The 18,728-nt window shown below is 34.7% G+C and overlaps 1 protein-coding gene across 6 annotated transcripts in view; it reads right to left on the bottom strand.

Moving 5' to 3' along the window:
• The window catches only part of LOC150101827 (putative protein kinase C delta type homolog), a 270,938-nt gene that overhangs the window by 183,318 nt on the left and 68,892 nt on the right, over window positions 1-18,728 (bottom strand). For 3 of the 6 annotated variants that reach the window (XM_090400066.1, XM_090400067.1, XM_090400068.1), the window contains exon 1: window positions 7,992-9,236. The exons of the other annotated variants lie outside the window; for them this stretch is intronic. In XM_090400066.1, coding sequence (XP_090256192.1) covers window positions 7,992-8,964 — 973 coding nt within the window. In that variant the 5' untranslated portion in view covers window positions 8,965-9,236. Of the gene's footprint in view, window positions 1-7,991; window positions 9,237-18,728 lie in introns of those variants that run through there. 6 annotated transcript variants of the gene reach the window in all.

The raw sequence follows: 18,728 nt of genomic DNA, 5'->3' as shown, positions 1-18,728 counted from the left end.
TGTGGAATTTTCGATTAAGACAGAGTATATGTGGAATTACCGTGCTGACAAGCCTAGGAGATTGCTTGGATCAGTGCCATGGCATGTAAAACTGCAAGGGCTGGATGTCGATAGAGCATGGAAGTGGTCAAGAAGCATTTACAGGAGGTTATGGCTGATTGTATACCTAGGGTCCGAATAGTAAAACAAGTAGGGGTTAAATGGATGAATAACATCATTAAGTTTGAACTGCAAAAAAGAAACAACTGTGGAGGGAATTTAAAGAAAGCGGTGACCTGCAGGCACACAAACGGTATAAAGTGAAGGCCAGCACCAGAAGGGTAACGAGTGTGGTAAAAAAAAAAAAAGCAAAAGCTGATTATGAAAGGAAACTAGCTATGCAAGCTAAAGAGAATCCTAAACAGTTCTTTCAATATGCTGCAAGTCAAAAAAAAAAAAAAAAACTGTACACGGCAAAATAATTTTAAGGAATGACGATGGTAAGGAGGTCACTGAATCAGTCGATATAGTGGAATCACTGAGTGAGCACTTTGAAAGAGTATATATATCATCAAAGTGGTGACATTGAAAAAATGAAGGAACCATTACTTTGTACGGGAATTGTGATGAATGAAGTAGAGGTGACTAGTCTATTACAGAACCTTAATGTGAATACATCTGTGGGATTGGATGGTATACCTGCACGGGTCTTACGCGAAGCGGCTAAAGAATTATCAGTGCCCTTGACCATGTTGTTTAATCTGAGTCTCGGGTCTGGTTTAGTCCCGAAGGTGTGGAAAGAGGGGAAAACAGTTCCACTGTATAAAGGAGGATCCAAGACTACTGTTGCAAATTACCGACCGATCAGCATATCAAGAGTCGTTGTCAAGGTCTTGGAGAAAGTAGTCAAGGTAAAAATACAGGAATGGATTGATGAAAATGAGATACTGTACAGGGGCCAGCATTGCTTTGTGATGGATCATGCCTCGGTAACTTGTTCAAGTTTTATAACACAGTGACGGCTGAACTGGATAAGGGTAATGGGTTTACAGTGATACTGCTGGACCTGGCTAAGCCATTTGACAGGATACCACAAGGAATTCTAATCTGTAAACTACAACATATGGGAATGGATATAAGGTTGGTGAGATGGATAGGTGAGTGGTTGATGGAGAGATATCAGAGAGTAGTTTATTCAGTAGTAGAGTCCAAAAGACGGCCTGTGACTAGTGGTGTGCCGCAGGGTTCTGTTCTTGGACCACTGCTGTTTAATTTGTTCATTAACGATATAGGGAAGGATCTAAGAGGAACAGTTCATTTGTTCGCTGATGATGCAAAGTTTGGTAGAGCAATAGTGAATGCAGAAGATGTCAAAATCTTGCAGGACGACTTGGATAGATTGGAGTTCTGGACTAAGGAGAATGGATATCAATTTAATGTGACAAAATGTAAGGTTATGCATTTTGGGGTGAAAAGATTAGCAGCAGTATACCACATTGGTGGAACTGTACTCCAGGAGATTGATGAGGTCAGGGACTTGGAAGTGTTGGTGGATAAGGAGATGAAGTTTGGGGGGGGGGGCATATTCCAAAAGTGGCTAAATCAGCTCATCGACTCACTTGGTTGTGAAAAATACTTTGACGAGCAGAGACAAGCAAGTTATTGTACCTCTGTACCAAGCCTTGATAAGACCTCGTCTCGACTACTGTGCCCAGATTTGGTCACCTAGGTTTCTTCTTGATGGGGAGGAGGTGGAGAGGATCCAGAGGCGAGTGACCAAGATGATAGCAGGTCTATGGAATGAACCTTATGAGAACAGGTTGAAGATTTGTGGGTTGCAGAAATTAGTTGATTAGGCGGGAAAGGGGAGATATGATTGAGACATACAAATTGCTAAAGGGTTTCTATAGGATTAATTCAGGGGATATTTTTGAGATCAGGACTGGTGGGAGAACTAGGGGACAACTATGGAAGTGGTTAGCAAGGGTGTTAGAGCTGGGTTCTTTACTTTTAGAGTGGTAAATGAGTGGAATAAGTTGCCAGAGTCTGTTGTGGGTGCTATGACGGTGAGCGAGTTCAAGGCAAGGTATGATAGATACTGTGAGAATGTTGTATGGACATGATGTTTAGGGCCTCCCTCGATGAATCGAAGGACTCCTTGGAGTCGCCCGTAATAATAATATGTATATCGAGTCAAGTATCGAAGAGCATACGAGAGTCGGACACCAGAAACAATAATTCGAATGATGGCCTAGCGGAAATCAAAGAGAAAAAAATCTAGGAATCTACAAAGATCATTAAATATCAGCTATTTAAATGAATTCTCTCGACTCGAATCTGACGTGGAGCACTTTACCTGCAAAACATTGTTTATCCCGCAGTTCAAAAGAAATATAGACATTTGGAAGAGGTATTTCAAGCATCAGATTCAATTAACGAAAGAATTATGACATTCTGAAAATTAAAAAAATAGTTTTTCTTCTTCAGCCGATTACGATCGAGTTGTAATTATGAGGTACAATGAGTTTCGCTTCCTTTGTAAACACCTCTAGAGGTTGTATTGTTCGACCGGTTTCGACAGTTTCAGTTGTTTTCCTACTTCGCCTAAAAATGATATAAAAATTATCATATGTAAAAAAAAAAAAAAAAGTGAGCCAAGGTGATAAACCAACCTCTTGCTTCTAAACCAAGCAAGAGGGTGGCTGCAATTTAGAAAGAGGTGATACATTAAGTTCTGTGAATGTAAATTCCTCTCACATTCAAATATCATAACATTTAGCAACAACACTATTGTTAAAGAAAATATCAATAAAGGAGCCGCTTCTAATTGCAACCAATTATGGATATGTACTGCTTCAGCTTACATTTCTGATGCAAGACTTTTTTTTTTTTTAAAGAAGATAAAACATAATAGCAGCGTGAAAAGTAGAAACGAGTGGGCCTAACAATGTGATGCAGCCCACGTGAAGAAGCAGATAAAAATAACCACATACTATTGCTATCATAAAGGTTAAATACGGCCAAGGTTACGTTTAGGTTAGAGCGACTTGAATAAGTCATGCCAACAAATAAACGTACACTAACTCAATTTTATTGATTAAGTAATTGTCTTACATAAACTTAAATAACGAGAAAACTGCTTCAAAGAATGTCAGATAAATAGCACCAAATGAATTGCTTGTCTGTTTACTACAATTTTTTTTTTTATGATTGGCTTTTACAAGACGAAACTCGTGAATAACAACAAAATTATCGTAAATTTATGTCCACAAATTTAAAATTCAAGCGGGTAAATTATTAAAAATCCCTTTCTTGTTGTTAAAGATCTCAATTACTGAAACCTTGTTTCAGAAATATTTTTTTGGATATACTTATTTTCCTGTTGAAGTAACTTATCCTTTTAAACCGGAGATCAAATTATTTCTTTTGGATTCGATGTGCTCATTATAAATATACAAATTACAATTATTTTCTGCATCTTACGCCTAATTTACAACAAAATCCGTGTACCGCATTTTTATTTGCTTAAAAAGAAGCATTCAGAAGTAAATGAATTTGTGACTGTTACTTGGAAGACACGCTAATCTTGAAGAGAAGGAAGGATACCTACTCCGGTTAAGAATTATTTGTAATTATAAAATTTTATTTGTTGAATAATTTTTTTTAAACTACTAGAGTATATTACTGTAATATTTGAACTTCGGAATATTTAAGGAGAGGGAATGATGTAGCATCCTTATTTCAGAAGAGAATTGAAGAGTGGGAGATATGTGCCTCACGTGTAACATTTTTTTTTCCCTTACAGGAAAACACGCGCCTGAATGATATTGTCTAATTCCATAAACCTGCAGTTAGCTTAGCAAAGTTGCTGATAATTTTCAACGAGGTTTGCCCAAGTTATTTTTATTTTTTAAATTAATTTTTGTTATTCCGAAAATGTATAATAAAAATTAATTATAGCCAATTATACTCCTCAGCCAAATGTACTTTTGCTTAATACTTAGTAGAGTAATAAAAGAAAAACAAGCTCAATTCATCCGTCCCAGACAGCTTTCAATATAAAAATTGAAAATGCTTAGTTTTGATCCTCTCCTGAAGCCTTCACACTGAGACGTGATTTTTTTTTTTTTAAGCGTCTTCGAAACAATGAAATAAAATGGGATTAAATATTATTCGCAGATACCAGAAAGAGATATGTATCTGAGCAGTTCGTTTCCCGTATCTTTAAACAACCACTATAATTATGAAGTTATGTATACGAGGAAAGGCGCATTTCAAAGCATTGTACATGACTAACAGGGGCGAATTCTCCATGCTTACTAAGCTTGCTGCGCAAGCTCATTACTTGAGGAAGAAGTAATATTTATTTGTTAATAAATGCATGCATTTATAAGCATTCCATTTAGGCTTTCATTTTTGTAGACAGAAGATGTCTTAAGATTGCGCTGCAATAATTGAGCTTTGCGTTGTGTATCGAAGGCCGATGCTTGCTCGGTTGTGGGAGCTTCCATGTCCTCGCTGCAGCACTGCGATTTCATGTGCGCGCATAGCCATTTCCGCTCCCTTCACGTCGTCTTAAACACAGGCCATACGCAGTCAAAGTAGCTCTAGCCAGTGAGCTTCAGCCAGCCTTTACAAGTATGCGTGTTGCTTGGGAAAATTAAGTTACGATATACTTTTTATGACGATGTTATTGACCAGTTCATAAAGAAGAACCGTAGGGTGGAATTTGTATTCAAGTAGCTAAATTGAAAAATATAGAATATCATTTGTAAAAGAAATGTTGTATTGTATGATTAAATGTACATAAATTTCTAAATATATAGTTTTAAATGGTCAGTAATTCATTATTCCGCTAATCAGACTTCAATCGTACCTGTCACTCCCTGAATGATAACAAGGGCAAGCGTGAATTTCAAGACAAGCATTATCCCCTGATGACAGCTACAAGGTAAGCTTGAACTGCTATGTTCTTCCCCTATATAGCAAACAATGGGGCTGGTAACAATCTGTATGCTGTGAAATATTCTTATTGTATTTATATACACAGCATGATCTTCACATTTCTTTGGCTAATCTGATCCCTTGAAGTGTCGTTCTATTCATATACACTGTCGAACTAGAACTCAGCAGAGTATCCCACCTACACTTGACTAGTAGTCTTCCCATTCGCCTATTTGTTCATCGAAGGATATGAACTTGTTTTCATCAAAACAAGTGGAAATGGAGTGTATATTCTTCCCAGAGTGCTGGATAAGAAGCGATGTTTCTAATTTACTAATATTTATTTGTATGCTAGAGCACGTGTTCCACAGTCAATTCGTGAATCTTAGGATTAAAAATCTTACATATCCGCACCAAATATCACCTTCGGAATGGGTTAAAAAAAAAAAAAAAGGCTCAAGAATTCCTCTAGTCCTGCGACTAAAATCGACCCTTCGGGGAGACAGTACGAAGGCCTTTCATCAATATTGAATTAATAAATAAGTAATATAATAATGAAATGTTACATTTATGAAATATACTGGCTAAGAAGAAACTTAAAATATTACAAAATAAAAGTTGATCTCTAATTCAAAGCAAAGGCACCACAATGATTGTGGTGCCTTTGCTTTTATGCGCTCTCTCACAATGTGAGAGAGCGCATAATTGCCGAGTGGTTAGCATATCTGCTCTCCAACAGGCTGCAGGTTCAATTTCCACCGTTGCAATGGATGGTTCTGATTGTCTTTAAGGTAGGGGACGAATTCCATCTCTCGGTACGGCCACTTTCCGACTTATTGGAGGTCTGAAGTGGCTTGAAAAAGCTCCATGTTTAGTCTCTAGAGTAAAGTTTCTGGGTTATGTACAAAACAATAGATAAATCCGCTAATGTATTTTATTCCTCTGTAGGAAGTAAGCGAGGTCGTTTTAGCCCAATCTAACTTTTCGAGACTGAGGGCATAGTTCAGTCTTCACCAGTAATCAATCAGAGATAGTTGGTCCAAGACCAAAGACTATTCCTGATTATAAATGGCATGGCATCCCGTGAAGAGACGGCTGACAAAAAAATAAATAAATAGCTCGCCTATTGTTCTGATGTACTATAGGTTTATAACCGCGCTTTAATGAGTCACATAAAAAAAAATTGTTCTGTGCGATTTAAAAAGTTGCCTGGAGATTCAATTTTTCAAAAAAAATAACAATAAAATAAATAAATAATAACATTAAAAACGTACGATATTTATTATGATCAAAAAAGGGATCAGTTCCGCAGTTTTACGAAATTGGAGCACTTCATTCACAAATATGCACTTTGATATTTACCTTGTACACGTTTTTCAATGACAGCAAAAGAAATACTGTAATGTTAAAAAAAGTTTGGATTTAGCTAATGCATATTTATTCAGAAAAACGGAGTTGCTTTTACGTATCAGTTTAAAACTAGACAAACTTAAGCACCAATTTAAATTGGAGCAAAGGCGTACTTTTACAGGACGGGGAGAGTACGGCCTTGGATAACTCTCACCATCTTAAAAAAACACTTAAAGAAAATGCTTCTTCAAATCTGATTTGGAAATTCCACATTTTACTCACCTTCATTTCATTAAAGAGTTGAAATGACGTTCCCATACCGGAAATAGTTGTTTAACTACTCCTAGAGAAACTAAGAAGAATGTTAGCCAGGTAAGCATTCAGCTTCATGATTTGATTCTCACCAGCGAATAACAAAAGAAAAATGTTAATGAGTGCGGCTCAAGTTAAATGGAACTTAATAAGTACCTCTGCATTTCCGTCATTCCAGTTAATTTTCCACAATTTGTTTAGTTCCGTAAATAAATTCATTATGAAATGTCTGCAGTTTTATAATGAGTAATCAATATCATAATTCATTGTAAAATATTCTACTCTCCGATGTTCTTGCTTCTATGGAGCATACATGATAAAGGATAAGAACTGAAGGATTACACAGTGGATCCCAATTACTGGAAAGTTATAGCTGTGATTAATTCAGCTCTTATAAGCTATATGAGTTGTTCCGGATTAGTGTAAAGGCAAATGATAGACCGATTTATCTGTAAACAAAGTAATCAAAACACTAACCTGTGTTTTTGTAGATTGAAACATTGGATTTTTTTTCACTCAACAAAATCCCAGGGAGAAGGAGTTGTTAATTATAAAAAAACTCAAAATATTTTAAAAACCGACTACTAAACGAACAAACTCCAAAATGAGATTTGAATCCGAAGCTTCCCACACATCTAACAAAGTTGTTATCGCATAATTCAATATTTCCAAGTTGTTACGTACAACTGCCTATATGAAGTGCTGTTAGAGCGGCCAAACATTCATTAAAAAAAAAAAAAAAAGGTAATTTCCCAGGTTAACTTTGATTAAATGCTCTGTCAACTAATTAGCGTTAAAAAAAAACATTGTCAAAGATCATGTAGAAGCAACTAAAGTCAACAGTTGAGCATAATCTCGAATAAATTAAATAAGTAGTTTCTTAATGGTTTTGGATATTTTATGTAAGTGGGAAAACGGTTTCAGAGTTAAAATCCCCAAATCTCGCCACTTTCGTGTGAGGCAAGTTAAAAATGATGGTGAGATTCTGGTTCTGAGTCCTGGTTGGACTCAGAACCAGAAACTCAGAAGCAAGTTGCCCGACTCAGATGCCTTTCATCCATGTAGAACAAAGTAAAAACGATGAATAAAATACCGGATATGTTATAAGTTATAAATTTTATAACTTAAGGAAAGATTGCAATTAAACGAGTTTGGAGACTTCGTGACTTAAACAGTCAGGAAATAACTGAAAGCCACGAAGCTATATGTACATCAACTAGACTGGGAGCTGATTTCTTTTTTTTTTTTTTTTTTTTTTTCGAATGAAATTTAAGACTAAAGGAATTGCTACATTGTAGTTTTTTTTTTTTTTAGTATGATAAATAAGAATTTGTAAAATTTAAAACAGATTAAAATATAGTTGTTTCTAATAATAAGTTTATGATAAGCTCGAAAATTAAGCTCACCTTCTGTTTCGTTAACAGAATTCTTAGCATCTTGATCGGCCTCTATCTTGAAATTAGATTCATTTGTTGTAACCCTACTATCAGGTTTAACATCACCTTGAGAACCTTGATTCTTCACTCGCCGTCTTCTCGAATCCAGTTGTTGATTTGTAGTCACATTTCCAGCTGGCTGTTGATTTTGATTTGCTAATCTTCTTCTTCTAGAACCTGTCTTATTATTATTTGTGTCTGAAGTGTCAGTCATTTCATCAGACTGATCATCTTGATTTTGAACTATTTGTTTTCTTGTCACCAGAGGGCTGGAAGCAGGAGATGGCAATTTCCAAGATACGTTATGATGAGAGGTATCGATATCAGGTCTGTTAATCTCCCTAAATTTGATAACTTGTCGATTTCGAAGAATACCTGTGGGAGCATTCTCTCTTTCCATTTTTGGCCTTGGTATGTAATTACTGTGAAGTACGGGTCGAGAACGAATAACAGGACGATAATAATCCATGGCCGTACCTTGAAAAGTTGATATATTTCTTATAACCGGCCTTGAAGGTGAAAAACTTTCGAAATCATTTCTCTCATTCCAAGAGGACACGTGTTTCCGTCGAAACGCAGGTGAATCCGGTAATGAACCTGGAAGCCTTGAACCCAATGTACTTGATGGAAATGACAGAGGAGCTTCATCCAAGTCAAAGAGTGGTCGGAGCGATCTTGCATGGATTGCCGTTCGGGCCAGTGGACTAAATGTTGATCCACTTTGCAGCATTGGAATTCTGTCTGAAGAAGCAGATCGAAATAATCCATGTTCATTAACCCCTAAACTACCAATCCGAGGGTGGGAGAATATTGGTGAAGGTGAACGACCAAATAAACTACCTCTAAAACCGCATCCTCCTGAGAGTTCTTCCAAAGGATTCTCATGTAATGGTCTTACATATGATCCTGTATTGAAAGATGAATCGTATCTCCTGGACAGCATGGTTTTGCAGTTTGTCGCTGCCTATAATATGTTATTTTTACTACTACTTTACGGTTCGCGCACTGGACTTTTATATTACTACTTGGTTTGGGTACTGCAATCCTTTACTTAACGGAGGAAAGCGACTCTCCTTGAAAGGCCAAACACGTACTTTCTGAGCAGCATATATCGTGCGATGAATAATAAGTATTATTAGCGTTAGTGGCAGCACTAAAGATCGATTAAATAATCCAAAATTTACTTGAACTGAAATGATACTGATAATTCACAGTCAGCACGTGTTACTTGTAGCTATATGGTACCGACACTAATGGCCTGTGTTGTAAAACTTCACATGTTGTTCGTATAGCATACATTACGAAATAGATTCCTTGTTGTTATAGCCGATTTTTTATTTTTATTTTTTTTAATCTGGCGCCCAACAAGATTGGCGGGACACCTGTACCCCAGTTGGAGTCTTTCGCTTTCTCGTGACGCACACTGGCAAAATTTAGAAACAAATACAACTGCCAGTAGCTAAGTTAGTTGTAGACTACTAGGCACAACTATGATATAACTACGTTAAGCTCGCGGAAAAGTTATGCAATTTTAAGTGTGAAGAACTCTGCTTTCAAATCCTCTGCTGTCTTTGTAACTCAAGACGTTTCTTGGCTGACATATGTCAGTAAATCGTTTCAGTAATGAATGATAAGTAGCCGTAAAAATTTATTTAAAAAACAGAACACGTTAATTGTTTCAAATCGTCCGTTTTGTTTGTACTAAGAGATAAATGTTAAAATCTCATTTCAGAGCAATCACTGACTAATTAATATACAATATACCCAGGGAATTATGCCGAGCATATGGAAATTACAACACAGCATTATTTTCAAATAACAGTACTGCTCACATGAAATGAAAACGGTATATAATAGCTTAGCTTACTGCAGTAGAATTCAACTTTGGCCGCAATGTTAATGATTTTTTTTTTTTTTTTGTAAAACAAAGAAACCTCTTGATTACAAGATAGTTAAAATAGAACTCACCCAAACAGGAAATCTTTAATAGTAGCGGGTTCTAGGATGTTGCCAGACGTGAGTCAATGATTATATTAAGGTAATTGTGCTTTCTTAAAAGAAACACAAGAATTCAGTGGAGCTAATTTTGACTGAATGCATTACAAGCAAGGATAATCAATCTCCTTGAAATTTTGTTTAACTTAGCCGGAAGAGACGTAAACGACAGCCAAATGTTATACCTCTTTCGAATGAGAATATTTACATCCTCTTAGGATTGTAAAAACCATGATGATATGCGAAATAAGGTCAAGAACGACCTAAAATAGTAATGAAAGGGAAAAACAATGATTAATTTATTCATTTTACAAATAAAACGCAGTAATTAGTCCCATGTATAACCGAGAGGTAAAATATAAACACGCACATTTTCGTTTCATAAGTATAAAAGAAAGGGCGTGCGCTGAGGAATGTGACTGACTTTCGCTCACATCCCGAATGAAAAAGATTTAAAGCGTTATTTCATTTTATATTCGTATAAAACGGAGATGGATTATATCCCACAGGGGTCAACGTCAATGTTTGGTGGGCTATTAGATTTCCAAGTAACTAATAAACATTTCAAACAAAAACTTTGATAATTCCACGATTCGAGATCATAAAACAATAGCACTTTAGTACGATAGGTTTTTATAAATGGGCGATATAATCCGGAGAACACGCTCTACAGACCAAATATATATATATATATATATATATATATATATATATATTTTTTTTTTAAGCCACTTCGGACTTCCAAATAAGTAAGATGGTAGGTAACCAGTGGTAGATTAAGGAGAGTTGGGGCCCCTAGGCAAATTATATTTGGAACCCCTGAAAAAAATAATAATAAAGAATTTAAAAAAAAAAAGAAATTAGGTGGCAAATAAATGATATTTTGTACTTTTGAATTTTTTGAACTTCTAGATTTTTCTGCCTGTTAAGGGTTAAAAGATGATAAATAATACAACTTTTTTTTTAAATTTTTTATCAGTTTTTTTTTACAATTTTACAAAGTTTTTTTTTACTTGCACTACACTCAAATAATGAAAACACGAAAAGTCACACTAAAAAGTTATTTTTGAAACAAACACCTCACTCTTACACGATTCAATAACAAATGAAGCTAAGGAGCAACCAGGCGAAACTTCCTATCTCGGCAATGCAATCAGTTTTCGTGACCTCGAAGCTATCAACAGCGCCGTGTGCCGACATTGGTAATGCGGTTTAATTTAAAGCGTGGATAGCGCGCGCTGTTCAAAATACAAAATACGAAGCTTGTCAACTAGCGCCGACATTGGTATTGCGGCATTATTTAAAGTGTAGATAGTGTACACTGTTCAAAATACGTATTAAAACGTAATAATTGTTTTGAAAAAATTTTCGCTTAAAATAATCCAGATTTTTATTATGTTTACTGAAAACATTAATCTATTTTAAAACACTATAGGAAAATATTTTGGCTTGGGTTCCCCAAAGCTTGAGGCCCCCCCCCCTAGTCACGTGCCTCATTGCCTTAATGGGTAATGGTAATCTGCCACTGTAGGTAGCCTTGCACTATTCCACCTGCTAGCTAGCCGATTGAAAAGCATCTGTTCTTCGTCCTGTAGTACTAATGTATGATGGCTTTACAATATTTAGTCGGTATTATCATCATTGGGAAAAAAAAGGGGGGGGGAGAACATAAAAAACAATTGCGAAAGTTGATACTGTACTTTCAGGTTTAGTACTGATGTATAGCAAGAGGAATACCCTATTTTAGAGGGGAGGAGATATTTCCCCTTAATATGAAGTATCTTTAATGAAGATTATGTAAAAAACTGAAGATCAACATACCAAACTTCTTAAGAATATCAATTAGTGACGACTTTGACGACAAATCTTAGCGCTGCAGTTTGCTTTCTTAAAACGATTAACTGATTGAGTTTGTGTAGAGCTTACAAACATATATACTCCACATTTATATTTGATCCGTGTAGAAAAATTTGTTCTATTTTGCATAGAATGCTTTAACTGGAAATCTAACCCAGAAAAAGTTTTGATTTTCTTGATTATGTACTGGTTTTCACAATTTATGTACTAAACCAGTTCGTATTATTATTTCTCAGCAGTGGAAAGTCAACTTATGACAAATCATCTTTTAGTGATTTTCAGTGCACTACACATTTTTACCAGCTAATAACATTTTTAAAAAATGCTTCTTTGCTGTATAATTTTAAAGTTTATTTTAACGATCAGAAGTCAAGGAAATTACTAAGACACTGTTACAGAAATAATTATGGCAAAATGCCTATACTACCCGTGGTTCTAAGTGGAATATTATCGATCAGACGCTAGTAGTAAGGGCCCCACTATGAACAAGATTGAGATGAAGATAAGATAAGGATTCATGACGTCATTGTGTGATGAGATCATTGATGTCATTGTGATGGAGGCATGGCATGACGTCATGAGTTTGGAATTTCCCTGGGGGGAGATGTGTCAGTGACGTCGGGTCTTGTGTTTTGGTTCGCGTATGGATTTGTGGTGATGGTTCGATAAAATAAAAGGAATCGTGTCGTGATTGGTGGGACACTGAACCACGACACGATTGAACCAAATAGGGGTAGCATGTATGGGGGAAGCGACATCAGTGTCCTGGATATGTGTTGTTATTAGATGTAGAAAAGTGACATCATTTGTTAGTTGTAAATAAGTGACATTACTATTTTGAATGGAAAAGGAAGATATATTAGTGGATAAGGATTCATGTTGTGATTGGATGATGGACACTATGAACCAAATAGGGGTAGGGTGAATCAGCCATGGATGTGTGTTTTTGTGAGATGTAGATAAGTAAATGGTTGTGAGACGTAGATAAGTAAATGGTTTGCGTATGGGATTATGGGTGATGGTAGAGTTAAGAGAGAGTTTGGAATTTTGCTGGGCCCCCTTCTGCCAGGGACATCACGTGGTGTGTTTGGTTCGCATATAGCATTGTGGGACTGTTTAAATATCAGGAATCGTGACATTATATGTTTGGATATTTCTGGGAAACATATGTCTCAGTGACATCACGTGGAGTTTTGGTTTGCCTATGGAATTGTGGGTAATGTTTAGAGATAAGATATCTTGGAATTTCCCAGGGTTACACACATCTGTCATTGTTGTTAATCACACACACTCTCTCTTTTTTTTTCGCATATTCATAACTCATCCAAACATTTTGATATTGTCTACAGTTGGCAATAGTAATTTTCCAATAAATATGTGATATTTCATTCCTGTTATTGAATATGGGAATTCTTAGTTTAGAAAATTTCTGAATAATTAATTATAGGTATCAATGCTGTCCCTCAAACATACTTTTTTCTCATATATATAACTCTGCCAAATATTTTGATTTGTCTAAAATTTTAAGATCTTAAACTTCATTACTTTTCTAATTAATGTTATCTTTATAACAAAATGCTTGGCTATTGGAATTTTTAGTTTACAGTCAAGAGAAATATCAAACGACATTAAAAAAATAATAAAATGAAATAAACAGACTTAAATGGTTTAAAAGAAATTTTGTATGTAGTCTAGAAAATTCTAATGATAATTTAAATTAACTTACAGTCTCTCCAGAACGGCTTCTCTGAAAGCGAACAGATATTCCAATTGTTGAATTATAACCTTATATCCACAGCACAACGCACACAAAAAACACATGAGTTGAAAGAACCAAATTTCTGTAAATACTGTAAATTAAAATCTAGTTGACTATATCTTCCTTTAGATTTCTGTCCGTTTGGTACTCTTGATTAATTTCATTTGTACTTTGCCTCATGCTATGTTTTCCCACAGTTTCTGTCCATAATGACATCATACAGTTGAAATTTATTTTTCTAATCAGAATAACACACTGTAGATTTTTATTAGTCATCTTAAAGATGTGTCTCATTTCCGTTTGCTATTTTGTTGTACCTGGGTTAGAAATCGTGTGTTTGGGTTGGAAATCGTCATTAGCATTTTCTTATATTTCAAATGAATATTAGCTCTGTAGCATACATTGTTAATTTCTATGTTACTTTTAATTTGACTGAAATATTATTTACAATATTGTATTTCTGAATCTAACATACAGGAATTAAAAAAGTGAAAAAGACACTTTTTTTACTTTAAAGGGTCCACAAAACTTTTTAAGAGTTTTAGTAACATGATGGGTTAAAATATCTAATGTCTCTCTGTAAAATAATTGTTACTGTGGTAAAATTAATGCTTACATTTTTATTTTTTTTAAAACCAATATGTATAATTCTAATCAAAATAACTGAGCAAAAAAAATAAATAACTGATTGTCCTTCTATGATTATTAATTTTGCCTTCGATTTCTTGTGCTCTTAACCTACTTCTGTAACTGACATTTATTTATTTTTTCTTCTTTAGCATTAGACAAACAAGGTTTTGAACTCTCCATTAGCGTTTTCTTTTTAGAAACTTCTATTGCTACCACAACAAATAAATAGTTATTTCTTATTATTTGAAATGAATATTAGCTCTGCAGTATACTTTGTAATTAGTTTAATTAACATGTTAACGAGTTTTACTCTATTTTATTTTTAAAAATTCAAACTATGTTTTTCAAAACAATTTTAACTATGATTTTACAGAAGAGCAAGCAGTTTATCATCAACTATGTGCAAATGCAAAGAATGAAAGGTGCCAAGTCCCATGTTTGACTCATTTCCGTTAGACACAACTTACCATTGTCACAATCAGATAAGTATGGATATATCTTGTTTGTAACTTGTAGCAGAGGAATTAACATGATAAGTATATAGTATCAGTTAAAATACGAAAATGTCTTAGCATTATTAATTTATTTATAATGAAGACTCAAATTGCTTTCCCAAAGAAATTTGCATTTTGGATGGCACAATATTTCTCAAATTTTAGTTTGCAACCCGAATTTACATCACTTGATGCGGGTTTATCATGTGCTTCTCTTTCTCTATATATATATTTTTCAATCTGATTGGTTGTTTTTTCTCTATTTTACTTCAAATCTTGCAGTAATATTTCAATAACAGAAACGTCACCAAAGAGTATTTCAACAACTAATTTTTCGGAACTCGAGATTTGGAATTAACAAATTCTGTGGAAGCTCAAAATCCCGACTTCCTTGTATTTATGAAACTACTCTGTAACTTTGAGCCTGTTTTCCCACATTTCTTATTAAGAGATACCTTTCTCATAAAATTCAAATATTCTTTTCAAAATCTACTTTTTATATATTCTTCATTAACATACAGAAACCTTTTTTTTTGCACTCGTAATTTTTTTTCACATTCATAACTAAACAGAAATTAAGACTTTAAATGTAACAAGTATCTGAAAGTAGGGTTACCATATTTTTTGAAAACAATATGCGACATCAATGTCAACCATCAAAAATAAAAATTATATATATTAAAAAAAAGTAAAGAAAATAAAATGCTTACCTTCAAATAAATATTTATGATCACAACAAGCAAGAAATTCATCAGCTTTTCAAAGTTATTAAATTCTTACTTTGTGACATCATAGGGCAAAGATTATCTGGGTCGAATGGTTTTCTATATTATTTATCCTTATTATGTCAAGTCACATATTTTTAAACTTTTATCATGTACAAATGTATGAAAAGAAAAATGTGTTTTCTCTTTATTTTTGAAAGCAGCATAAACGATTTCTGCCTATTTCTTCTTGTTACATTGTACGAACATTAATTTATCCTGTCTTCTCACTCCCCAAAATTTGTAATTGGGGAGCAAGAAGTTTTAGTAACGTGATGGGTTAAAATATCAGCTGTCTCTCTGTAAATTGTAACAGAAGTGCTGTTATAATTTGGTACAAGTATTTTCTTCTAGTCTGGTGGAGCTATCTACAGATATAGTAACAAAATTGTCACTTTTCAGTTCATTTTTACTTTATTCACAAAACTACAATTGTTATTTGCTATGACCTCTGTTTTTAATTTCATTTCCCTACACTTAAATAGTATGGGTGGTAAAGTTTCTGAAATAAGTTGACTCACAGTAACTTGATTTTAAACTTTTATCATGTACAGATGTGTGAAAAGAAAATGTACCTTCTCTTTATTTTGAAAGCAGCATAAAAGTTTTCTGCCTATTTCTTGTTACCTTGTATGAACATTAATTTATCCTGTCTTCTCACTCCCCAAAATTTGCATATGTGTTATCTGGAACAGTACGATACCTTTTATAAACAGAAATGCGTTAATGTATATAAAGTTATGGATTTATTTATCAAATTCTAAACAGAATAAATGTGTAAAAATTGCACTGCGGAAAACACAACACACATCTTTGTTCATTTAAGTTTATAAATGCATATTTTAATTTGCTGAAATATTATTATTTATAGAGAAAAAAAATTCGAAACATGTAATTACCTAAAAATATTCAGACTTTTCTGGTTCACTCATTATTTTACTTTACTGGACATAAAACAACACAATACAATAGCTGCACAGGATGAACGAATTGCAGTAACTGAAAAGGCACTCGAGTTGATTATTTTTCCTCATAGTACTGTTTACCTAACTGTTTCTTTAAAAATGAAGCTTTAGTGCAGATGACTTGCAGACATGTTTTTGCATGCTGGGATTTGATGCAAGTTTATCTTGTTTTGTGACATCATGAGGCAAACCTTATCTCTCTGGCTCGAATCGTATTCTATATTATTTATCCTTAAGCATTTTTATCCTCAAACAGTGTTTTTGATGTTAGAGCATGTGACTAGTCCTCTCACTCATATGTCCGAAATTGTTGGGATGGGAAAAAAAAAATATACCATCAGGTGGTGATGGTGAAAGGGTAGTCGAGAGGATGACAGTGGTCTTCCCTTCCCTACAATTTTTCCCCTCACCCCCCCCCACTCTCCCACAGAAGATGTCTGCTCACCCAAGGGAGATGAGCGAGCTCACCATTTGCAGATATCTTTTAGTGATGTCACATCAAACTGATAACCAGGGAGATGAGCGAGCAAGCCATTTGTGGATGTCCGAAATTGTTGGGATGGAAAAAAGTTAGCATTACATGATTGAGGTGAAAGGGAGTCGAGAGGTTGACAGCAATCTTCCCTGCAATGCCCCCCCCGTCCTCATCCCTATCATCCAGAAGATGTTCGCTCATCTCCTTTGGATAAGCGAACATCTTCCTCATCTCCCTCTCGCTCATCTCCCTGGTTATCAGTTTGAGGTGACATCACTAAAAGATATCTGCAAATGGCGAGCTCGCTCATCTCCCTTGGGTGAGTAGACATCTTCTGGAGGAGAGGTGGGTGAGTAGGGGGTGAGGAGAAAGCATTGTAGAGAAGACCACTGTCAACCTCTCGACTACCCTTTCACCATCACCACCTAATGGTATATATATTTTACCATCCCAACAATTTCGGACATATGAGTGAGAGGACTAGTCACATGCTCTAACATCAAAAAACGCTGTTTGAGGATAAAAATACTTAACATAATAAGGATAAATAATATAGAATACCATTCGAGCCACAGAGATAAGGTGTGCCTCATGTTGTCACAAAGTAAGATAAACTCACATCAATATCAAATCCCAGCATGCGAAAACATGTCTGCGAGTCATCTGCACGAAAGTTTCATTTTTGAAGGAACGGTCAGGTAAACAGTCCTATAAGGAAAAACAATTCGAGTCGAGTGCCTTTTCAGTTACTGCAATTCGTTCATCCTGTGCAGCTATTGTATTGTGATGTTTTGTGTCCAGTAAAGTAAAATAATGAGTGAACCACGAGTCTTTGAATATTTTTAGGTAATTACATGTTTCAAATTTTTTTCTCTGTAAATAATAATATTTCAGCAAATTAAAATATATTTTTATAAACTTAAATGAACAAAAATGTGTGTTGTTGTTGTTGTTGTTGTTATTGTGTTTTCCAAAGCAAAATTTTTAGAGATTTATTCTGTTTAGAATTTGATACATAAATCCATAACTTTATATACCTGAATGCATTTCTGTTTAAAAAGGTATCGTACTATGCCAGATAACACAAATACAAATTTTGGGGAGTCAGAAGACTGGATAAATTAATGTTCATACAAGGTAACAAGAAGAAATAGACAGAAAACTTTTATGCTGCTTTCCAAATAAAGAGACGGTACATTTTCTTTTCTTTTCACACATTTGTACATGATAAAAGTTTAAAATCATGTCACTGCGAGTCGAAACCTATTTCACAACTTTACCACCCATACTATTTTAGTGTAGGGAAATGAAATTAAAAACAGAGGTCATAACAAATAACAGAATTTTCGTTTTGTGAATAAAGTACAAATGAACTGAAAATTGACAATTTTGTTACTATATCTGCAGATAGCTCCAAGAGACTAGAAGAAAACAATCGTACCAAATTCTAACAGCATGACTGCTACAATTTGGTTATTTTACAGAGAGACAGCTGATATTTAAACCCATCACGTTACTAAAACTCTTGAAAATTTTGTTATAGAAAACAAAAAACGTATCGTACTGTGTGCAGATAGCACAAATACAAATTTTGTGGAGTGAGAAGACAGGATAAATTAATGTTCGTACAATGTAACAAGAAGAAATAAGCAGAAAAAACGTTTATGCTGCTTTCGAAAATAAAGAGAACGTACATTTTCTTTTCTTTTCACACAACTGTACATGATAACAGTTAAGATCAAGGGACTTGAGTGCGAGTCGAAACTTA

The sequence above is a fragment of the Typopeltis vanoorti genome, chromosome 11, assembly GCF_054136105.1.
Source record: "Typopeltis vanoorti isolate ZY-2024b chromosome 11, IOZ_Tvanoo_1.0, whole genome shotgun sequence".
In the NCBI taxonomy this organism is placed as follows: domain Eukaryota; kingdom Metazoa; phylum Arthropoda; class Arachnida; order Uropygi; family Thelyphonidae; genus Typopeltis; species Typopeltis vanoorti.
The sequence above is the reverse complement of the archived record's forward strand: the minus strand, read 5'-3'. Positions and strand labels throughout refer to the sequence as shown.